Genomic DNA, 25000 nt, shown 5'->3' on the forward strand with positions numbered 1-25000 from the left:
TAGTAGTAGTAGTAGTAGTAGCCTGGTAGTAGCATTGACAGCAGCAGCACATACGTGAACCAATAAGACTTTCCAACGGTACATCTTTCTAACAAAAACTTACATCAATATCTACTTTTTATTCCACATCTATTTTTTCCAACCAAAAACTTAAACAAATTAATTAAATAAAACCAATGGATAAGCAACATAAAGAAGTGAAAATAATGAACACGCTTACCTTAAAACTGCGCATGCCTGAACCGTGATGGCGACTGGCGGGAACTGAGGAGGGCACACGCCTAGAAGGACCACGTGAACTCTCTAACGCCAAGGAAAGGAGGTTACAGGTTAAAATGGTGCTGTGTTGCAGAAAATGATGAAGGACAACAATCTGGTGAGGCACTTGGACGCGTGTGAGACCATGGGGAACGCCACAACGATATGCAGTGACAAGACAGGAACTCTGACCACCAACCGCATGACAGTGGTGGCTGCGCACATCGCCGGGGTCACGCACAGGTAATGGCGGTGTTGTGGAAGTGTATAGTTGGTGTTAGTTGGTGCATTTGTCCATCTGTTTTTACATTTTTTAGTGATTTTAGTTCTCGTTTGTTGTTTTCTTTTTTTTCAGTGTTTGCTCATCTGCTTCACTCTATTTCACTTCATTGGTTCCCTTCTCTGCTTCACTTATCTAGACCCATAATACTTCGCCTCTCTTGCCTTCTACCTGTCCTACCTTTCGACTAAATCACAGGCAAACTAAGTAAATGATTTACTTTTCCGGGTTCAGAGTCGAAAGATAAGGTTAGCATATTGTGTGTGGCTGTATTTCATGACGCCTTGGCCTTGTATGATGACCGTGGCTTTGTTTCAGCACATACTGGCTTGTATGATGACACCTTGGCTGATATCCCACCATCAAATGACTCCACACTGCCATTATCACATCACACCTTGCCGTTACAGGGACGGATCCAGGATTTTTGCTGGGAGGGAGTTAGGTTAGGTTAGGGTAGGTTGGTTTGGTTGGCGTTTGTTTTACTATTCTAAAGCCACATTATTGACGTTTTGCCACTTTTGCCGCATATTTTCCCCTTAGCTTCAGTTCATATCCCTGCCTAATAGTGAAGCAAGTCTAGTGAAGGTCTAATAGATAATGGGATGCAGGTTAATACAAATTTTCAGCAGCAAACATACTTGAAACAACATTACATCCGCAAAATACTAAATGAACAATAAAAGCTGTGACAACCAGTTGTAGTCAGATCTTCACATTATCACATCACACCATAACCTCACCATACACTACCATTATCACACCACACTTACTACCACATCAGTCACACTCAAACCTCACCAAAACACCTCCTACTCCACAGATCCCTGCCAAAGTACGAGTCACTGCCACAGAACACCGCAGACCTTCTTGTCCTGGGTATTAGCATCAACACCAACTACACCTCCAAGATCGTCCAGTCAGACACCCCCGGAGAGCTCCCCAAACAGCTCGGGAACAAGACGGAGTGTGCATTACTTGGCTTTGTCACTGATATGGGCCGTAATTACGTGACGGTGAGGAAGAACAACCCGGAGGAGAAGTTCATTAAGGTGTACACGTTTAATTCAGCGCGGAAGTCCATGTCAACGGTGGTGCCTCTTGGTGTTGGCGGGTTCAGGCTCTTCACCAAGGGAGCCTCTGAAATGGTGGTGAGGAAGTGAGTATTGGTGTAATGGTGTTGGTGTTTGATTAGGGTGTTGTGTTTGCGTTTGGTGATTGCTTATGTTAGGTTAGGTTGTGAGTATTGGTGTAATGGTGTTTGGTGGTTTGCTGTGTTAGGTTTTGGTGTTGTATTGGTATTGGTGTTGTGTTTGGTGATTGCTTATGTTGGTGTATTTAAGGCTGGTGTTGGCGTTGGTGTTTTGGTGATTACTGGTGTTAGGTCAGGATGAAGTGAATATTGGTGTTGTAATAATGGTGTTGTGTTTGGTTTGGTGATGTAGTGTTGGTGTAGCAAGTGTGTTGTTGTGTTGCTGTGTTAATGTTATTAGTGTTGCTCAAGTGTTTATATAATTTTTCATTTTACCTTACTAAATTCTCTCGTCACTTCCTTCCCTCTTCTCTTTCCTCTTCCTTCCCTCTCCCTTTCCTTGTTTGCCCTCATTTCTCTCTTCCTTCTCTTCTCTAACTTGTCTTTTCACTTTCCTCTTCATTTATATCCTAATTTACCTCTTCCTCTCCCTTTTCTTTTCATTTATCTTTCCCTTTTTCCATTCCCTTTTTTTTTCCTCTCCCTTCTCTTCTTTCACTAACTTATCACTTCACCTCTCTTCTCCTTCTCTTCTCTTCTCTTCTCTCTTCTCTTCTCTGCTCTTCTCTGCTCTGTTCTGCTCTTTTCTCTTCTCTCCCCTTCCCTTCCCTTCCCTTCCTCTTTTTTTCCCATCTCTCTTCGTTTCCTCTGCTCTCTTCTCTCCTTTCACAAACTTCCCTGTCACTTCACCTCTCCATCTGCCTATCCCTCTCCTTCCCCTTCCCTTCCCTTCCCTTCCCTTCCCTTCCCTTCCCTTCCTTCTTTTGTCTCCCTTACCTCTACTTCTCTTCCCTTCCTTCTTTTGTCTCCCTTACCTCTACTTCTCTCTCTCTCTCTCTCTCTCTCTCTCTCTCTCTCTCTCTCTCTCTCTCTCTCTCTCTCTCTCTCTCTCTCTCTCTCTCTCTGCCCAGGTGTGGCTATGTGCTGAACGAGAAGGGTGACGCAGAGAAGCTGTCAGAGGAGGACCAGAGGGAGCTTGAGTTAGACATCATTGAGAAGCTTGCGTCTGACGGCCTGAGAACCATTGGCCTGGCTTACCGTGACTTTGTACCCTTTGACGCCAGTGTGAACCAGGTGTGTGTGTGTGTGTGTGTGTGTGTGTGTGTGTGTGTGTGTGTGTGTGTGTAATTCACCACCATGGTCGTCTGCTGGTCACCCAGCTGGCCCTTCCCATTACAGAGCGAGCTCAGAGCTCGGAGGCCGATCTTCGTGTAGGACTGAGACCACAAAACACTTCTCGCACTGGGAAAGCAAGGCCACAACCCCTTGAGTTACATCCCGTACCTACTGGGTATTAGGTGAACAGGGGCTACACATTAAGAGGCTTGCCCATTTGCCTCGCTGCTTTCAGGGATTTGAACACGGACCCTCTCGGTTGTGCGCCGAGCATGCTAACCACTACACTATGCGGTGTGTGTGTATTTATCTAGTTGTAGTTTTACATGGCCTGGGCTTTATGCTCGTGTGGCCCCGTCTCCATATCTACACTTATCCAATTTTTCTTTAAAACTATGCACACTCGTTGCTGACACCACTTCCTCACTCAAACTGTGTGTGTGTGTGTGTGTGTGTGTGTGTGTGTGTGTGTGTGTGTGTGTGTGTGTGTGTGTGCGCGTGAGTGGTTTATTTTTTGCAAGTATGTTTTTTTGTGTTTATTGGTGTGGTAGTATTGTACATGTTTCTCTCTCTCTCTCTCTCTCTCTCTCTCTCTCTCTCTCTCTCTCTCTCTCTCTCTCTCTCTCTCTCTCTCTCTCTCTCTCTCATTTCTTTTCTTCCTTGTGATTTTGTGTGTTTGTGTGTGGCTTTTATTTTTCCAAAGTGTATATTTTTGTCTTCTTTTATTGGTATGGCAGTGTCAAAATTTTTGTGTATTTTTTCTTCCATTTTTATTCTTCCTCATGACTTTTTCTGTTCAGCCTAACCAAAACAAACCTAACCTAACCTAATATACCACTAATTTCTAAAGTTTTCCGTAACAATTGTGTTTCTAAGGTGTACTTGTGTTGCTCCTTCCAGACATCCATCACGGAGGAGCCAGACTGGGACAAGGAGGAGGAGATAGTGACCAGCCTCACCCTGATAGCTGTGGTGGGTGTGGAGGACCCTGTTAGGCCAGAGGTAGGGCATGGCAGGAGGGGGGCTGGGGGGGCAGTGGCTGTCACAGAGTGGGCCAGTTATTTTTTTTTTTTTTATTTATTTATTTATTTATTTATTTATTTTTTTTTTTTTTATTTATTTTTTTTTTGTGTGTGTGTGTGTGGTTTTCCAGTTTTTTCTTGATTTTTTCATGTTTTTTTTTCTCTTAGATCACAATTTTTCCAGTTTTTTCTTGATTTTGTTTTTTTACCTTTTTCTTGTTTTTTTACAGTTTTTCTCTATTTTTGTGTATTTTCTAGTTTTATTCTCTGATATTCCAGTTTTTTCACTGTTTTTTGTTTTCCCCAAGTCTTTCGATAATATTTTGTATTTATCCTGTATTTTTAACTATTTTGTGAAAAGTACCATTCTTACAACCATTAGTGTGTTAAACCCCTTCAAAACCTTCCTATTTGTCTCCTGAATCATAGTATTTAGTATCTCTCACTCAAACAACAATATTCCATAGCAAGACATGAAAAATTGTATTGTAGCTCCTTCTAAACCTCATTATTTCTTTCTTACATCATATCGTATTATTTAGTTTCTTTTAGTTTAAACACTCGAGCAACAACAATTTTCTATTGCAAAACATGGAAAATTATATTGTAGCTGCTTCTAAGCTCTAAACCTTCTTGTTTCTTTCCTACTTCATAATATTTAGTTTCTTTCAATTCAAAACACCCGGACAACAATTTTCTACAAGACATGAAAAAAGGTACCATTTATATCAACCATTAGTACAGAGGCGGTGGCGTAGTGGATAAGGTGGTGAGTGTGGAATTGGGCAGATGTCCATGCATAAGTTTGAATCCCACCATATACCACTTTCAAGCTGTGCCATTTGTTGGGTGGTTTAAAGTTATCTACATGTCACCATGATACCCAGATTCTAGGTGGTGACACAAAGAATACACTTGGATGGCAATATGGGCGCTAATATGGGTACCACTATAAATGAAATTGCCTGTGACACTAATGGGCGAAAGCTGAACAGCGCTTCCCACATGTATTCTTCAAGTATGCGTACGGGCGCTAAAGGCTATAACATGAAAAAAATAAACCTCTCTCTCTCTCTCTCTCTCTCTCTCTCTCTCTCTCTCTCTCTCTCTCTCTCTCTCTCTCTCTCTCTCTCTCTCTCTCTCTCTCTCTCTTTGTAACATTTAGTGTTTTTCTCACCCAAACACTCAAAGAACAACAATTTTCTATAGCAAGACATGAGAAATTGTATTGTATCTGCTTGTAAACCTTCCTGTTTCTTTCCTACATCATAATATTTAGTTTCTTTCTATTTTAAAACAAACAAACAACAATTTTCCACAAGACATGAAAAAAAGGTACCATTATAACCATTAGTGCATTGACCACCCCCACCACCCTCCCTGACCGTTCCACCCCCACAGGTCCCCAAGGCTATTGAGCTGTGCCAGAGGGCTGGGGTGACAGTCCGCATGGTGACGGGAGACAATGTGAACACAGCCCGGGCCATTGCGTCCAAGTGTGGCATTCTGCGGCCCAAGGATGATGGCCTGGTGATGGACAGTCGGCAGTTCAACACAATGGTGAAGGATGAGAATGGGGAGGTGAGGCTGTGATGGGGTGATGCAGTGATGGGGGGTTGATGGGGTGTGTTTGAGTGTTTGTTGCTGTGGGTGTGTGGTTAGTGGTTAAGGGAAAACTTTATACTTCATTCAATACATAAGCTTCAATAATTTATGCCTCACCCATTGTAGTAACTTCAGATTTCATCCTTCACCCAATGCAGGAACTTAAAAATCCTCCCCTGCACTCAGACTTCACTCCTCACTCGAGTCACTCCTCATCCAACACACACAAACAGCAAACTTCACACTACACCCAACACAAAAACATAAAAAAAGCTTTATACTGCATTCAACAAAGAAACTTCAAACTTCACTGCTCAGCTAACACACATACTTTAAAAAGCTTCCCAGCACCACTTACCCATCACACAAATAGCAAACTTTATACTTTACCCAACACAAAAACTTTTAAATGTCAAACTTCACCACTCACACACACTTCAAACTCCACCTCTCACTCTTCATCCAACAAACCTCACCCTCATGCCCTCACTCTTCACCCCAAAACTAACTACAGTAGAGACTCAATACTTAAACTTGATTAGTTCCAAGTGGCTGATTGAGTATCAAAAGTTTGATTATCTAGACCTGTAAATCAGGTAATTTGTTGTAACCTTAGCAAAACCTTAAGTTTACAAAAATTTCACTAAATATTTTTTTGTAATTTTGATTTATACCTACTATAAGTGAGGGCTGGTGATGGATAATGTAGAAGAGGAGGGGAGAAGGGTGGGGAGGAGGAGGGAGGTTATTTGTCAGAGGCGAGTCACCATCCATGAAAATGTCTGGTAACTTTTCTTGTGGTGTGATTCTTGTGAACCCACTAGAGGATGGATGTGGCTCACTAACACTTGCTCTCTCAGTAGATTCCTTACCTTCACCACTAATAAGCCTCTTTGGTGCCATTGTAAGTTTCTAAATGAAAACTACAGACCGAACACAGGAGAATGGTGGTGTTTTCACGACCATGGCTTGGGATGTGCACCAGTATCCAGTATACTGGAATACCAGTATTTTAGCTTTGGTGTTACCAGTATTACTGCTATCAAAACATTCGAGTACCAGATATTTTCTTTAGTACTAAGTCATTTTCACATTTGAGTATAGAAAAGTTCGACTTCAGAGACATTCAAATATTGAGTCTTCACTGTACAACCTTCACCATTAAATCCACCCCTTCCCCTACAGGTGTCCCAGGATCTCATAGACAAGGTGTGGCCAAGACTGAGGGTCCTTGCTCGCTCCTCCCCTCAAGACAAGTATGTGCTGGTGAAGGGCATCATTAACTCTCACGCCGGGGACATGAGGCAGGTGGTGGCAGTGACTGGTGATGGCACTAATGATGCACCAGCTCTCAAAATGGCTGATGTCGGGTTTGCAATGGTGAGTGTGTGTTCTGGAATGTTGCAGGGTGTTTTGGGTGTGTTACATGGTGGTGTGGGATGTTCTATGGTGTTTAGAGGTGATTTGTGGTGTTGTGGGATGTTCTATTGTGTTTTGGGATGTTGTGGGATGAAAATTTTGGGGTGTTCTGTGGTGTGGGATGATTTGTGGTGTTTTGGGGCTGTTCTGTTATGTTGTGGGGTATTATGTGGTGGTGTGGCATGTTTTGTGTTGTAAGGTGTCTTGTGGCATTCTGGAAGTATTTTGTGATGTGGTTTGGTGTGTGATGGGTGTATGTTCTGTAATGTTTTGCTATCTCCACGCCTTTTTTCTCTCCAAGGGCAGAGATGGTTTGTGTTTTGAAGAATATTGTAGCAGATCATAATATAGAAATGTTATTTTATCTCTTGAACAATGAAAACCCCTTGAAAGTTTGTAGTATGTTGAAATCTTAACCTGCCCCAAAAACCATGAAAAACATACAGTATTGTGGAAATCTTGTTAATATGTCACTAGAACTATGAAAACACCCTTGAAAAAATGCACATTTTACTATTAACCTATATTCTGTAATGCTTTGCTCTCTCTTGCACCAGCATATTTCTCAGTTCACAGAGACAGTTTGCTGCATCTTGAAGAGTGCTTCTGCTGTTAAAAATATAGTAATCTTGGTAATCTTCAGAACCATAAAGATGCCCTTATTTGGTCCACCCACTAGCCTCCTCTCTCTCCTTCACATCTCTTACACCACACGCCATTACCAGATCATCTAAACTCCATTTATTAATCTAACCTAACTTAACCTAATCTAGTCTAGTCTAACCTAACACAACCTCCACACACAATCTTCAGGCCTTCTTTTGTCGTCCCTGCGCCGTCACTCTATCACGGTACTTTACAGATTGGGACTCAAAACTTGGTGATAAGCTTCATTCAGTGTTGCCATGTCATAAACAGATTTGTGAATGATTAATGGAATAAGTGGTGTATGTGTGTTTGTGAACTGGTTTCCATATCAGAGGTATAAAGGTACACTAGAATAGACTTGCTGTGTCATGAGATCAAAATAAGTTGTGTATGTGTGAGTGTGAATCGGTTTCCACATCAGAGGTATAAAGGTACTGTTGAACCTTGATAACTCGGACCCCAATAACTCGGATTTCGTGATAAGTCAGACTGACCGACCTAGGGACTTAAGTCCAAGTTAAACTGCTCCCTTTTTTTTACCCTCCTGTATTTTGTTTTCTATTGACATCAAAAGTTTATTTTAACTAAAAATTGTAGTTTATTTGTAATTTAAAATGATAACAAACAAAAGTCGATCAGAGTTTATACAAATTTAAAAAACCACTGAAATATTCACTCTTAACCCTTATATTCCGGCGATCGTATATGAACAATTGCGTCAGTGCGTCCGTAGCGACAGTGATCGTTCCCGTAATCAAGAATTTTCGCGCCTCATGTTTGAGCCCCACGCGGTTTCTCGAGTCAGATGGCAAGTGGAAGTATCTGGCTTCTCTTTCCACGCATAGTGTTGCCACTAGCTCTGTATATTTAGGGGTAACTAAGCTATTATCCCATTCTGAGGGTGACACTTGGCAACCTCAGCGACCCGCCGTGTCGAAAGCACCCTGATAAGAGCGAAGGGACACTTACGCTAAATTTGTTCAGCAAAGTGAATAAAATGTTACCATTCTTTCATGTTAATTTTTTCATTATCTTTGATTATAATAAAATGGTAGAAGGTAATTCTTCTGAGAGAGAGAGATCAAACCGAACAGGTTGGGGCATACAGGCGTGTGTGTGTGTGTAAGAGAGAGAGAGAGAGTGTGTGTGTGTGTGTGTGTGTGTGTGAGAGAGAGAGAGAGAGAGAGAGAGAGAGAGAGAGAGATGATACCTACATGTTATTTGCTTGAAACTTCATATGAAAAGGGGTGAAAGAATACTCTCTCTCTCTCTCTCTCTCTCTCTCTCTCTCTCTCTCTCTCTCTCTCTCTCTCTCTCTCTCTCTCTCACATTGGAAGTGTACAATTTCTCTTCCAAGATGAGAGAGAGAGTGTGTGTGTGTGTGTGTGTGTGTGTGTGTGTGTGTGTGTGTGTGTGTGTGTGTGTGTGTGTGTGTGCGCGCGCGGTGTCATCGCTCACCGAGCTGTTTCTGCTTGACGGATCACACAGCGGGCGGAGGAGGAATCCTTGATAAGGCAATAACTAAACTTTTAGAGGTCACATCGAGCTAGAAAGTACATCATTGTATTCAGAATACCAAAGAGAAAATTATTAGTATTCAAACAGTCTTCTGACAATTTCTAGGTTTACCATTTTTATCCGTCATGGGATACTGGAAAATAGTTTAATCACCGGAACATAAGGGTTAATGAATTTTCATAATTTTGTCTTTGTTTTGCTATTTGTATTCATCTGATTGACATGAAATTTTCACACATGATTGTTTATTCAATGGTGACTTCCTGGGGAATGATAGGATGATAACACATCAGATCCCTGCTTCTGTAGAAAATATTCACTGGGTGAGGGTTGGGAAGGTGCCATCAGCAGTGTCATGGCAATCTGCTGTTTTACAACTGAACTGGACACTCTGAGCCGTCATTAGTGTGTTGAAGTGAGATGATGGTAGTGAAGTATTTATTACTCAGCTGGTCCAGCTTTATACCGCTCTCTCAACATAATCTTTTGTAACAGTGTTATTCTGAGAGTTGTGTGATGTGTAGTTGTGATGATGAAGGTAGTGAGAAGAAACAAGTGTTTGGAAAGATAATAACAGTCTTATGATGTAGAGAGATAGTGGAGAAGTGGCAGTGAGGTATGGTGTGTCTTGGAGGGAGAGATAACATGAGGTGAGGATTCATGGTCTAGCTGTCTCCCAATGAAATGTTTGTATGTCTGTTTCTTGTCTTCTCTTCTTAAAGTTTCTGATTTTAATCCTCGTCAATTGATGCCTGTAAGGATGTTATTTCTTACACCTGGCCTCGTATTGTGTAGGGCGTGAGTTAGGTTATGACGTAACCACACAAGACACTTAAAAATGGCTTCCTGGTGGGAAAGGTATTTGATTATCAATAAGTAACCTACACCGTCTGGTAATCTAAGGTTTGAAGGTTTTGGAGAGAATTTTAATCCCAAAATTTTAAATACCCCAAAATTAAGTAAATAAATCTTGCACCATCTTTTTTCTTTTTCGTGTGTGTGGAGGGTTGAGATTCATATAGTCAAGTTACTGAGGGTCAGCAGTACACTGGAATCTACTTACTGTGTCGTGAAGGAAGTGATTATCAACTTGGGTCATGATGATAAAAAGCTTGAAGAATGGTGCACTAGAGAGATTTTACAGCTCACCTACTAAACTAAACCAAACAGTAGCCTACCCAAACCTAACCTAATCTAAATTAAGATAAGATAAGATAACCTAACCTAATATAATCTAATCTAACCTAACCTAACCTAACCTAATCCCCACACAGGGCATCACCGGCACAGACGTAGCCAAAGAAGCGTGCGACATTGTACTGACAGATGACAACTTTAGCTCCATCGTGAAGGCGGTGATGTGGGGCAGAAATGTGTATGACTCCATCGCCAAGTTCCTTCAGTTCCAGCTCACTGTCAACGTGGTGGCGGTGACGGTGGCATTTGTTAGTGTGTGCATCATCAGCGACTCGCCCCTCAAGGTGTGTTAGGTGATGGGCGGCAGGAGGAGGTGGAAGGGAGGAGTGAGTGGTTGTGTTTGGAAGGATGTGGAAGGAAGGATTGATTAAGTAAGTGGGTAGGTTTGCAGTCTTCTCTTAGTGTCAGTAGGGATGTGGAAGGATGAGAGGGTGGAGGGAAGAGGGAGTGAGTGACTAGATTAGGAAGGAAGTGGAAGAAAGGACAAGGAAGGAAGGGAGAGAGGGATTGGCCAGATGTCTAATGAAGGATGAAGGACGTGAGAATGATTAACTACAGTGACGGCGGTTTGAAGTTGTGACCCACACTAACGTCGATCCAAATATTCTCAACACGCACGGAAAGTATGATGGATAATGAATAGAAAATTTACTACATTTATTCCTTATTAACATCTAATACTTGGTATGGTTACCATGGACATCAGTGACAGCTTGAATGCACAATTTGGGCTTGGGAACACCATCTTCACTAGGGTGGCTCATTCGTTTACTGGCAGCTAGGACACGGAGAACAGTTGCCATGTGGCGACCAATATGACCAAAAATCTCATTGGTTTTCACTCCTGCTTGCTTTAGTGTGATGATACGGTCCTCTCTGTCTTGCTAACGGTGGTTTTGGTCATGTTTGTCCTTCAGAGGAAAACTTAGATGGCTCTTGTCTACACACTGCAATAAAGGTGAGGGTGGGAAATTAGCAGGAAACTAGACACCTGGCAACTAGACATGACCTTGAGTCTCTGAGGTGGTGCTGCTACCACATAATCACACATTTATCCCAGGGATGCAGGCGTTCACAATTTTGAGATAGGCGAGAGCATGTTGAATGTGTAACATTTAAAGTTTAGATGTGTTCACTGCGCACTTTAACAGAAGGTTGCAACTTGAACCGCTGACACAGTAACCTAACCTATCGCAGCCTAACCTAATCTAATCTAATCTAATTAATTTAACCTAACCTAACCTATACCTAAACTAAGTCAATCCAAGTCAACCTAACCTAACTAACCTCATCTCCTCCAACAGACCGTTCAGATGCTATGGGTGAACTTGATAATGGACACTTTAGCCTCCCTTGCCCTGGCCACTGAAGCGCCTTCCCTGGCCCTCCTGCACCGCCAGCCCTACGGGAGGACCATGCCCCTTGTGTCAGCCATCATGCTCAGGAACATCATCGGACAGGCTGCCTTTATGGTGCTCATGATCTTCCTCCTCCTGTTCTATGGTAAGGTGATGTGGAGGATTGTGGGAGTGTGTTTGGTGTGGCAAGGAAGAGGAGGAGGTGATAAGAGTATGTATTGTAGGGTGAGGATGTGGTGGTGTTTGTGTGTGGTGAGATGGAGGAGTAGGAATGTATGTCTGTTGTGTGGTAAGGAAGAGGAGTTGAATACACACACACACACACACACACACACACACACACCGCGTAATGTAGTGATTAGCACGCTCGACTCACAATTGAGAGGGCCGGGTTCGAGTCCCGGGGTGGTGAGGCAAATGGGCAAGCCTTTTAATGTGTGGGGTGTGTTCACCTAGCAGTAATTAGGTACGGGATGTAACTCGAGGGGTTGTGGCCTCGCTTTCTCAGTGTGTGGCGTGTGTTGTGGTCTCAGTCCTACTGAAGATCGGTCTATGAGCTCTGAGCTCGCTCCGTAATGGGGAAGACTGGCTGGGTGACCAGCAGGCGACCGAGGTGAATTACACACACTCACACTCACAAAAGACTAGCTATCTTTATATCCATTACAAATACATTCTCCAAACAATATTTCAATTCCATCCTCATTATTCTCTCTCTCTCTCTCTCTCTCTCTCTCTCTCTCTCTCTCTCTCTCTCTCTCTCTCTCTCTCTCTCTCTCTCTCTCTCTCTCTGTTTGTCCATCTTTCAGTTTTTATCTCCATTACAAGAGAATTTTATTACTGTATTTTACGGCTTACAAGACGCACTTTTTTTCCTAAAAATACCCTGAAAAATACTAGTGCGTCTTCCAAGATGAATGTATTGTAAGGCAGCATCCAACCTCAAGTGAGCTTGGACACTTGACAGATAGCGACCTGGATTTGTATGTTGAGTCATTACATTATGATGTTAGCTTAAGTACCATTTAATTTAGCCTTTTATATTATGTAAACTCAGTACTTAGGTGTTACAAGAATTTACAATACCATAATCCTTCCTGCAGCCTACTCAGCGTGTGGAGAAAACGAGCCGCTCATTGCAACACACACTTACATGCACACAAACGCACACACATCATGCCAGGTGCCTTTATACCTTTATTAATAGAACATCCAAGTGGCTTACTCATTCAAGCAAGAGTCAAAAGTCCACTTGTGAATTGTATTCACATTGATAAAGCCTGTGAAGCACGACTGCAAAATGAAATAAATACAAACTGCAGCACTGACGTGTTCGGTTTCGGCGATCGGACAAGTGATTCCGTAATGTAAACAACAGGTCCAAAACATGCCGTCGCCCGCCATTAAAACAAGAAGAGATGGACTGTTTCACTGTATATATGTATTTACCTATGGTGTTTTTATTTACATAGTTTTAAATTTGTGGTGAGTGGTCCGGCAAATTTGTAATGAGTGGTGAAACAATAGTGTCTTGCAGACTCCTTGCTTCTGGTGTTTTTGTGTTTAATGGTCGGGTATATGGTGAATGCGTTCTTGTATGAGAATGACTTTTTTTTCTTAAAATTTCTTTTAAATATTAGGATGCGTCTTCCAAGATGCAGCGTCTTGCAAGCCGTAAAATATGGTAGTCATTTTTTTTTATTATAACCTTAATCTAATCTTACTTAACCTTATTGTAACCTAACTTAAACCTAACCTAGCCCCCTTCTGTTAATTGCCAATCACGAATATTTTTACTTGTTCTACAGCCATATCTGATCTTTGAACTGGGAAGAAAAAATTAAGTATTCTTTTTCTCGACCAACCTTCTTCTACTTCCTTATAAAGACTACACGCATTGCTCATGGTGCTGGTAATTGCTTTGTGTCGCAGTGAAAGGGTTAATCCACCTACTAACCCTCCTGCAGGCCACATCATGCTGGACATAGACGACGGGCTGTACAGGGAGCGCGGGGAGCCTCCGTCGCAGCACTTCACCCTCATCTTCAACACCTTCGTGATGATGACGCTCTTCAATGAGGTCAACGCCAGGAAGATCCACGGGGAACACAACATCTTTGAGGGCATCACCGGCAACCCTCTCTTCTACTGCATCTGGGTGGTGACCTTCGTGGCGCAGGTTGGTGGTGGCGGTGAGGCGGTGGTGGCAGCTCGGAAGTTTGTGTTTTGTTTTTGAAGTTTGAAGTTTAGTTTTGTGTTTTTTAAATCTCTTACTCTCTTCCTCCCTCATCATCTTTAACTAGTGGAGGAGAGAGAGAGAGAGAGAGAGAGAGAGAGAGAGAGATTGCTTGCTTGCTTGCTTGTCTTGAATAGAGAAGAGAGAGCTAGATTTTATTTCATGTAAGAGAGAGAAAGAGAGTTTTTTGTCTTGTAATAGAGAGAGTGCAAATTAATAGTGATTACTTTGTTTCTTCAGGTATCTAATCAAACTATACTCCTTCATTATCACACTCCTATCTTTCTTCATCATCTTCAGCCTTTCTTTCTCCCCCTAATATCTCCTATCTTTTCATCTTTTCTCCCTCCATCTCCCACCCTTTCTTTTTCCTTTCATCACCTTCCAACTTTCCTTCTTTTTTCACCTTCATTATCTCCTGCATTCTTTTCTCCCTTCTTTACCCATCCTTCCTTTTCCCTCCAATATTTCCTTCCGTTCTTTTTCTCTCCAATACTTCCTCTATTCCGTCCATTCTTTTCTCCCATCATTACCCAATCCTTCCTTTTTCCCTCCAATACTTCCCAAACTTCCTTTTCTCCCTCCATCATCACCCACCCATCCTTTCTTCCTTTCATCTTCCAATCTTTCTTCCCACCTACATTATTCCCCTCCTGTGCCTTCTTCAGGTAATCATCGTGCAGTTTGGAGGCTACGCGTTCAATACAGCACCACTCACCCTGGACCAGTGGCTGTGGTCTGTGTTCTTTGGTGTCATGACCCTTCTGTGGGGCCAGCTCCTTACCACTGTGTTTGCCTTCATTCCAAGCCATGGGAGGTGAGGCTGTGGGGCTGGAGGTGAAGCTGTGAGGCTGTAGGAGCCTGGAAGTGAGGCTATTTGGTTGTGGGGGTCATGGGTGAAGCTGTTGGGCTGTGTGGGGGCTGGATGTGGGGCTGTGTTAGGCTAGTTGTCAGGCTGTGGGGGCTGGAGATGAGGCTATGGGGCTGTTGGGAGCTGGAGGTGAGCTGTGGGACTGGGGGCCTTGGGAGGTGAAGCTGTGGGGTTGTGGGGCCATGGGAAATGAGGTTGTAAGGTTGGGGGGGAGATGTGGCTGTGGGACTGTGGGGAGCTGGTTCTCTGGGGTAGCAAGGCAGGAAAGGTGGGAGCAATCTTACTACGATGAATAAGAGTGGGAGAGCAATTTTTGGGATGTAAAGGAGAACAGTAGAGCTTTGTAGTTGGAGAATATTGGTGGAAGAGCTTAGTATGGGAGGAATAAGGATGTGAGAGTGTTGTGAAGGAGGAAAGTGGGAGGAGAATATGTGGAATGCAGGGGAGTAAGATAGCTTTATATGAGTTCTAGAAGGATGGGAGGATGAGAGAGAGAGAGAGTAGGAGAGCAAGCTATTGAAAGAAGTGGAAGAGTGAGAGAGCTAAATACAGGTATAGTGAAGGTAGTTTAGCATTTCTTTACCACAAATTAATTTACACAGTTAGTAAAGATAGTGGGGGCTGGAACTCCATGATTTCTAGAGGCAACCATGCAAAGAGAAAGAAAATTGGGGGTTTTTAATATAACCTTTTCAACAGCAAACCAGAAACCTAAGCCTTGCCTGTAGTGAAGAATGACAACTACTACTACTACTACTGCTGCTGCTGCTGCTGCTACTTGTGATGCTGAGTGGCAGGTGTCGTGATGTGCTGCATGTGTGGTGTTGAGTGCTTGCACCTCCCAGTGCTTGTGACAGGAGGGAGGGGCAGCATTAATGGCTTGTGTGTGGCTTACTTGTGGCTTGAGAAATTGAAGCTTGTTTAGATTTTATTATTATACTCTGATACTCTTTAATTATTGCCTTGTGTGTGTGTGTGTGTGTGTGTGTGTGTGTGTGTGTGTGTGTGTGTGTGTGTGTGTGTGTGTGTGTGTGTGTGTGTGTGTGTGTGTGTGTGTGTGTGTGTGTGTGTGTGTGTGTGTGTGTGTGTGTGTGTGTGTGTGGTATAAAGGAATGATTGATATGTTGTGCTGTGTATGTATGTGCGTGTATGTGTGCGTTTCTGTGCGTTCATGCTGTAGTACAAGACAGCACCCTGTAAACAGCATTGCAGTAGCACCACCACTTATCCAAGGGTGCTGTGTGTGCCCTGAGGTTCTGGCAGGATCACAGTATCACAACAGGAGGCATTCAAGAGGTGGAGGCAAGATAACACTTTCTGCCACCCCTCTCTGACCTGACCTGACCTACCCTGGCTTGACTCCCTAGGTCCTCATCAGTGCAGCCAGCGCAGGGCGAGGAGCACACAGTCTCTCGGGACCCGCTGGAGACTTCGTTCATAAAGAAGAAACGAAATGCACATGTCTTCTGGGTTCAAAGCATTACTGACCTACAGACTCAGGTTAGCAGTGCCCCTGTGCCTCCTTTGCCTCCTCCTGATGTGTTTTGGTGTGTTTTTGCCCTCTCCCTCCCCTCCCTTGTATATATTTTCATTAGGAAGTGTTTCTGTGTTTCTACGTGTGTTAAGTTGTCTGTGTGTGTGTGTGTGTGTAAATAGCTTATAATCCAGGGTTTTGTTTGTGTGTTTGTGCGTGAAGTGCTGGTTAAAGTTTTGTGTGTTTGTGTGCGTTTGTGTGTTTTTTCTCCCCCAGTGCAGCAGGTGGTGGTGGTTTAATTAAATGTTTCCTGTTAAACCGTCGTAATTCACTATTTGGTGTCTTCTGTTTAACCTGGTGTCTTTGTGATGCACCTCTAAACACACACACACACACACACACACACACACACACACACAAACAAGAATAAGAAAATAAACCAAAAGTAAGCCAAATGTATGGACTCAAATTTACTTCCTTGTGTAAGTTGGAAGGAAAGCTTTGAGTTGATAGATTTGTTGATTGGACTCCCTAACTCCATCATTGGTTTAATTTGATTGTTTTGTTATTTTTAAGAGATTTTGTGATAGAGAAATTTTCTTGTTATTCTTGTAAACATTTGTCTTTTTTTTTCCTTTCTTCTGTCTCTCTCTCTCCTTTTTACATTCATCCCTTTCCTTCTTTTTTTGTTTTCTTTTTTTCATTATTCCTTCTTTCCTTTTCAACTGTCTCCTTCCTACCTTTCTTTTTTTCTATCTCCTTTCTTCCTTCTTTCTTTTTATCCTGTCTCCTTTCTTCCTTTCTTTTTCTCTTGTCATTTTCTTTCTCTTCTTCCTTATTTCTTTTCCTCCTCTCTCCTTCTCTTCTTTCTCCTTCCCTTCTTCCCTCCCTTCCCTTCCCTTCCCTTCCCTTCCCTTCCCTTCCCTTCCCTTCCCTTCACACACACACACACACACACACACACACACACACACACACACACACACACACACACACACACCCGGTAGCTCAGTGGTTAGAGCGCTGGCTTCACAAGCCAGAGGACCGGGGTTCGATTCCCCAGCCGGGTGGAGATATTTGGGTGTGTCTCCTTTCACGTAGCCCCTGTTCACCTAGCAGTGAGTAGGTACGGGATGTAAATCGAGGAGTTGTGACCTTGTTGTCCCGGTGTGTGTTGTGTGCCTGGTCTCAGGCCTATCCGAAGATCGGAAATAATGAGCTCTGAGCTCGTTCCGTGGGTAACGTCTGGCTGTCTCGTCAGAGACTGCAGCAGATCAAACAGTGAATTACACACACACACACACACACACACACACACACACACACACACACACACACACACACACACACACACACACACACACACACACACACACACACACACACACACACACACACACACACAGTGACCTCACAAACACACATGTGCCCGGCAGGTGGTGACAGGCGAACTGGACGGCCCTCTCTTTCCTGTTCCCTTCCGCTACACCACCCGCGACCAGATTGTAAGACCACACCACTACCACACTAGTTTTTAGCATAGTCTGGCAACTACACTCCCAACCACAGTGTAGTTAAGATTATCACACTGCCACACTAGTTTTTAGCATAATCTGGCAACTACACTCACAGCCACATTTAAGGAAGATTGCTACCACAGTACCACACATTGCCACACCACCACACTAGTTCCTTGCATTATAGAGATCCTGAATACCACACCACTACCACCACTACCACACCAAACTTTATACTGATTGCTAAGTTAGTTTTTTTTTTTTTTTTTTTTTTTTTTTTTTTATATATATCAAAACTACCACAGTAACGTCACATTTGCTACAGTCTTACTTTTATCATTCTACCAACCACACTTCACCACACTAGTTGAAAAGACCTTTGAGTTTTGTGAGTTTGTTCTGGATGTGAGGACAAAACAAACACACACATACTGTACACATAAAGTGGGTATTTTTTGTTTGGTAAGTGAACCTTTATGTTTGTTTTTGTTGTCCTTGGCCAGTTTTCCCCTTACCTGAAAAAGAAAAGAAAAATAAATAAAAATGTGATACTAAATTGTAACTGGAAAAACTAAGTGCTTTTTTAGTAATTTTTCATTGTTAGCACAAATTTTGGTGTTTTAACCCCTTCAGTACCATGACATGTTTCTATGTTCATTCTGCTTTCTATTTGGTGATTTTATACAGCTTCAGAAACTCATGTGGGGATTAAAACAGCGAAGACCGTGACCATTAATTGTTTGACCTCCATAGACCCTTCCTAATGTCAGTAAAATGGTGTAAGGTACTTTTTTGTGGCTTATAATTCCTGTAGGTCTAGTTAAAGAGTATGGGAAGTGCTGTTCAACTTCCTCCCATTAGTGGTGCAGGCAATTTTATTTATATTGGTACCCATATTAGGGCCCATATCACCACCCAAGTGCATCTTTGGTGAAACCACCTAGAACCTGGGTATCATGGTGACATGTAGGTAACTTTAAACCACTCGACAAATGGCAGAGTTTCAAGGCGGTAGTGGTGGGATTCGAACCCATGTGTGGACGTCTGCATGATCCCACTCTCACCACCTTATCCACTATGCCTCTGCCTCCCTGTACACAAATCTCAAGGTAAAAATGTGTCCCAGTATTGAAGGATTTAAGATCTGTTGAAAAGAAAACAAATAGAAAAGTCATATATATATGTAAAATTGTTAGTTGAATCATAAAAAACTAATATTTACCACAGAAGCATTAACCACACCACACCACACTTTAACCCCATAGTGATATACAAATACACACACTCACACACACCCTACATATGATAAATAAAGCCAGTGCAAGATCGCTAAACTACTAAATAAGGATGACTGGCTGAAATAAACCCGCTAAACCTAAATAAGAAGAAATGCTTGACTCGTAAACCATTTAATGAACGTTTCTTCACTCACCAAGTCACTGTAGCTGTCACTGTACTGTAAGAGTGTGTGTGTGTGTGTGTATATGTGTGTGTGTGTGTGTGTGTGTGTGTGTGTGTGTGTGTGTGTGTGTGTGTGTGTGTGTGTTTACCTAGTTGTATATTACAGAGTTCGAGCAGGGCTGGAAGTGACGTGTCTCCATATATATTTTTTGTCAAACTTTTCCTTGAATATATGCACATTTTCTGCTATTACAATCTCTTCACTCAAGTGGTTCCTAATGTCCACCATCTTATGTGGAAAACTAAACTTTGTAATGTGCCTCAAACATTGATTTTTCAAGATCTTAGAGTGTCCTCTCATCTGTCTCTCTATCTTCAGTCAGTGGTACCAGGTCTTGTCCATACAGTTTACTATCTTATACATTATTATTAGATCTTCTCTCTCCTGTCTATCCTTCAAAGTTGGTAGTCACATTTTCTTCATTCTGTCTTCATAGGTAAGGTCCTTTATTTTGGCACCATCGTTGTAGCTGTCCTTGGAATTTTTTCTAGTTTCCTGATGTCCTTTTGCATGTCTGGTAACCACACCACTGCTCATACTCAAATCTTAAATCTTGTCATAGTGGTGATGATCGTTTTCATCAAAGTCTTATCCATGCAACTAAACGCTGCCTCAATATTTGTTAGTGTCATATGTTGAAGTAAATAACCTATTTATGTGTCTTTCTGAGATCAGGATGTATATTATAACCACTCCTAGGTTTTTCTCTTCCTTTCTCTTCGTTATAATCTCTTCTCCAATTTTGTATTTTCACGTTGGTCTTCTATCACTTTGACCCATTTCCATCACATGGCATTTCTTGGCATTAAATTCTAATTTCCACTTTTGGCTCCACTCCCAGATCTTGTCAATATCTCCTTGCAGTTACATACACTCTTTGTTGTGTGTGTATTTACCTATTTGTATTTACCTATTTGTGTATTACAGGGCCCGAGCTAAGCTCTCTGTGACCTGTCTCCTTGTCCATTCCTGTCATATCTCTCTTTCATCTGATTGACACACACCGCATCAACGACATCACTGCTCAGTTTATTCCACTTATCAATGCTACGATGCGGGAAACTGTATTTTCTCACGTCATTTAGACATGTCTTTTATTAGCTTTTTTCCATGTCCTCGGAGATGATTGCTTGTGGTCACCTTTATCAACTCTCTGTCCAGTATGTCAATCTTGTTCACCAATTTATACATAGTTATCATGCCTCCTCTTGTTCTTCTCTCTTCTAATGTGGTCAGCCCCAGCTTCCTCAGTCTTTCCTCATAGTCTAACTCCCTGAGTCTTGGTACCATCCTTGTTGCCAGCCTTTGTACCCTTTCCACCTTCTTCACATTTTACTTCATATGCGGTGACCAGACACATGCTGCATATTCTAACTGGGGTCTTATTAAGGTACATAATATCTTCTTCATCATTCCTTCAGGGAGTCTAGAAGTGAGAAAAGCTGTGGGACCTGATGGGGTATCAGGATGGATTTTAAGAGAATGCAGGGAGCAACTGGCAAAAAAAGTTTGTGAAGTAATTGATGCCTCATTAAGGGAAGGTGTAGTGCCCCAAGACTGGAAAAGAGCTAACATTGTCCCAATTTATAAATCAGGTAACAAGAGAGACCCATTGAACTATAGACCAGTGTCACTTACAAGTGTGGTAGCTAAGATGTGTGAGAGGGTGGTGAAGAATAGATGGACAGACTTCTTGGAGAAAAATGACACTTTGTGAGTGTCAATTTGGTTTTAGAAAAGTTCATGCACGACAAACCTGATATGTTACTATTCGAGGGTGATAGATGTAATACAGGAAAGAGATGGTTGGGCTGATGGAATATATCTGGATTTAAAAAAGGCCTTTGATAAGGTACCACACCGGAGACTGATCTGGAAACTTAAAATGGTAGGAGGAGTGCATGGCAGTTTACTAAAATGGATGGAAGACTTTTTGGTAGGAAGAGAAATCAGAACAATAATTAAGGACAGACCATCAGAATCGGGCTTGGTGGAGAGTGGAGTTCCACAGGGATGAGTGTTGGCACCAGTAATGTTCATGTCTACATAAATGACATGGTGGATGGGGTGTCCAGTTATGTGAGCCTATTTGCAGACGATGCAAAATTGTTAAGAAAAGTGAGATGTGACAAAGATTGCGAACTACTCCAGGAAGACTTGGACAGAATATGGAAATGGAGCTGTACATGGCAAATGGAGTTCAACACGACAAAATGCAAGAAATTAGAGTTTGGCAAGAGTGAAAGAAGAATCAGGAGTATGTACAAGATAGGAAATGAAGACATAAAACCAGTCATGAAGAAAAGACCTTTGACAATTACCAATGACCTATCGCCAGAGAGACATATAAACAAAATAATTGGAGAAGTATTGAACTTATTGAGGAACATAAGAGTGGCGTTCGTATATTTAGATGAAGAAATGATGAAGAAAATAATTACTGCAATGATAAGACCGAGGCTTGAATATGCAACAATACAATACTATCTCCCTAAACGACCTTTGTACCTCCTGATGTTCATGGTTCACTTCTTTCATCCTGGTATCAATTAGATTAAGGCATTCCTCCTTCCTCAAGTATCCTTTGGATATTTTTATCTCCATTTCCATGAGTTTAGCCTTCATCTCTTCACATTGTTTCCTTAGTTGTTGGTTTTCTTTCTCCATCTCTACTTTTCCTTCAATAGCTCTTTATTCGCTAACGTTAACAAATAGATCTCTTTTTTGAACTAATCATTCTCGGCTAGAACTCTATCCAGTTTTTCTTCTATTGACAAAATGTTTAGGAACTTACTTTCCAGTGCCTGGATTCTTGCATCCATATCAAGTTTCTCCAGTCCTTTTGGCGTAGTAATAAAACCTTCAAAGTCTCTAGTTTGTTTAGACGCCATTTTTGTTATCGTCACCTTAATACGGCCAGAACAATCACCGTGTGTGTGTGTGTGTGTGTGTATTTACCTAATTGTAACATACGGGAAAGGAGCTATGCTCGTACTGTCCCGTCTCCATATCTACTAATGTCCAGCTTTTTCTTAAAATCATGAATATTCCTTGCGTTGACCACTTCCACGTCTAAACTATTCCATGCTTCCACCCTTCTATGAGGGAAGCTATATTTTTTCACATCTCTCCTATAAGTGGCCATTTTAGTTTTTTCCCATGCCCTCTCGACATTCTTTCATTCCACATACACAGATCTTCCCTATCCATTTTTCCATGCCAATCATCACTCTGTATATTGCTATCAGGTCTCCCCTTTCTCTTCTGTTTTCCAGGGTCGGAAGTTGCATTCTGTTCAGTCTGTCTTCATAAGTCAAATCTCTTAAGTCAGGCACCATTTTTGTTGCAGCCCTCTGTACTTTCTCTAGTTTCCTTATGTGTTTCTTTAAGTTCGGAGCCCACTGTATTGTTGCATATTCAAGCCTTGGTCTTATCATTGCAGTAATTATTTTCTTCATCATTTCTTCATCTAAATATACGAACGCCACTCTTATGTTCCTCAATAAGTTCAATACTTCTCCAATTATTTTGTTTATATGTCTCTCTGGCGATAGGTCATTGGTAATTGTCACCCCAAGGTCTTTTTCTTCATGACTGGTTTTATGTCTTCATTTCCTATCTTGTACATACTCCTGATTCTTCTTTCACTCTTGCCAAACTCTATTTTCTTGCATTTTGTCGTGTTGAACTCCATTTGCCATGTACAGCTCCATTTCCATATTCTGTCCAAGTCTTCCTGGAGTAGTTCGCAATCTTTGTCACATCTCACTTTTCTTAACAATTTTGCATCGTCTGCAAATAGGCTCACATAACTGGACACCCCATCCACCATGTCATTTATGTAGACTGCAAACATTACTGGTGCCAACACTGATCCCTGTGGAACTCCACTCTCCACCAAGCCCCATTCTGATGGTCTGTCCTTAATTATTGTTCTCATTTCTCTTCCTACCAAAAGTCTTCCATCCATTTTAGTAAACTGCCATGCACTCCTCCTACCATTTCAAGTTTCCAGATCAGTCTCCGTGTGGTACCTTATCAAAGGCCTTTTTAAATCCAGATATATTCCATCAGCCCAACCATCTCTTTCCTGTATTACATCTATCACCCTCGAATAGTAACATATCAGGTTTGTCGTGCATGAACGCCCTTTTCTAAAACCAAATTGACACTCACAAAGTATGTCATTTTTCTCCAAGAAGTCTGTCCATCTATTCTTCACCACCCTCTCACACATCTTAGCTACCACACTTGTAAGTGACACTGGTCTATAGTTCAATGGGTCTCTCTTGTTACCTGATTTATAGATTGGGACAATGTTAGCTCTTTTCCAGTCTTGGGGCACTACACCTTCCCTTAATGAGGCATCAATTACTTCACAAACTTTTTCTGCCAGTTGCTCCTGCATTCTCTTAAAATCCATCCTGATACCCCATCAGGTCCCACAGCTTTTCTCACTTCTAAACTCCCCATCATATTCTTGATCTCCTCCACAGTTACTTGAAACTCCTTCATAATCCCTTTCTGTTCCATTACCAGTGGTTTGTCAAAAGCAGTCTCCTTTGTGAATACCTTCCGAAAGCATCCATTCATAGCCTCTGCCATTTCCTGGGATCTTCACTGCATACTCCATTTACTTCTAAACTTTCAATACTTTCTCTATTTTTGATGTTGTTGTTCACATGTCTGTAAAAAGCCTTGGTTGGTCTTTACATTTATCAATTATATCCTTTTCTTGTTTCTTTCTTTCTTCTCTTCTAATCAACACATATTCATTTCTTGCTCTTTTGTAACTTTCCCACTGCTTAATCCGTCTTTTCCTTCTCCACCTCTTCCATGCATCCTCTTTTCTTGTTCTAGCCTTTTCACATCTATCGTTAAACCAGTCCTGCTTTCCAACTTCTCTATGTTGTCTTATTGGTACAAATTTTTCTCACCTTCTTTGTATATTTTTATAAATTCCTTCCACTTTTCATTTGCTCCTTAGCACTCTTGAATTTCATCCAATTTGTCTCTTGAAAGAATTTCTTTAGGTTTCCAAAATCTGTCTTGGCATAATTCCATCTTCCCACTTTATATTCTTCATTTCTTCTAGATTTCTCTTCATCTATCACCTTGAACTCCAAAACTGCATGATCACTCTTTGCTAAAGGGCACTCCACCCTCATCTCCTCAATGACCATTGGCTCTGTACTAAAGACCAAGTCCAGTCTTGACGATGCTCCTCTCCTCCAAACCTAGTATCTTCTTTGACCCACTGAGTTAACACATTTTCCATTGCCAGTGTCAATAGTGTATTTCCCCATGTTGTCTCTGATCCTTCCATTGACCAGTCCTCCCAACACACCTCTTTACAATTAAAATCTCCCATCATTATAGTTCGTTCACAGCCACCCAACATTTCTTCCAGACATGTTCCTGTATCACTTATCATTTCTTCATATTCCTGTACTGACCATGCATTTGTCTTAGGTGGTACGTACACCACTATGTAGTGCCTCTTTTTCCTTCATTAGTTTCTGCTCTGATCTTTAGCACTTCTGCCTTTCCCATACCTTCTTTCACTTGATCCACCTTTATATCTTTTTAACCAGCAACATCACTCCTCCTCCCATCTTACCTACTCTATTTCTTTTCCAAACATTATATTTCCTTCTCCAACCATCATCAGGTCTTCTCCTCTCTCAGTTTTGTTTCAGTAAGACCCACAATATCTGGGTTCTTGTCCTCAAGTAATCGTTGAGTTCTAAAATCCCGATATCACTCC

At 41.9% G+C, this 25000-nt stretch overlaps 1 protein-coding gene across 3 annotated transcripts in view; it reads left to right on the plus strand.

Annotated features, from left to right (window-relative positions):
- Positions 1 to 25000, plus strand: part of LOC123513414 (plasma membrane calcium-transporting ATPase 4-like) — a 57186-nt gene that overhangs the window by 23438 nt on the left and 8748 nt on the right. For all 3 annotated transcript variants that reach the window (XR_006677332.1, XM_045270580.1, XM_045270579.1), the window contains exons 10-20: positions 353 to 501; positions 1362 to 1697; positions 2702 to 2864; positions 3807 to 3908; positions 5330 to 5509; positions 6719 to 6913; positions 10393 to 10599; positions 11620 to 11818; positions 13641 to 13852; positions 14578 to 14726; positions 16148 to 16280. Coding sequence is in view for 2 of the 3 variants with exons in the window: in XM_045270580.1 (XP_045126515.1) it covers positions 353 to 501; positions 1362 to 1697; positions 2702 to 2864; positions 3807 to 3908; positions 5330 to 5509; positions 6719 to 6913; positions 10393 to 10599; positions 11620 to 11818; positions 13641 to 13852; positions 14578 to 14726; positions 16148 to 16280 (2025 nt within the window). In the remaining variant the exon portion in view is untranslated. The remainder of the gene's footprint in view (positions 1 to 352; positions 502 to 1361; positions 1698 to 2701; positions 2865 to 3806; positions 3909 to 5329; positions 5510 to 6718; positions 6914 to 10392; positions 10600 to 11619; positions 11819 to 13640; positions 13853 to 14577; positions 14727 to 16147; positions 16281 to 25000) is intronic.

Source organism: Portunus trituberculatus, chromosome 36 (genome assembly GCF_017591435.1).
Source record: "Portunus trituberculatus isolate SZX2019 chromosome 36, ASM1759143v1, whole genome shotgun sequence".
Classification (NCBI taxonomy): Eukaryota; Metazoa; Arthropoda; class Malacostraca; order Decapoda; family Portunidae; genus Portunus; species Portunus trituberculatus.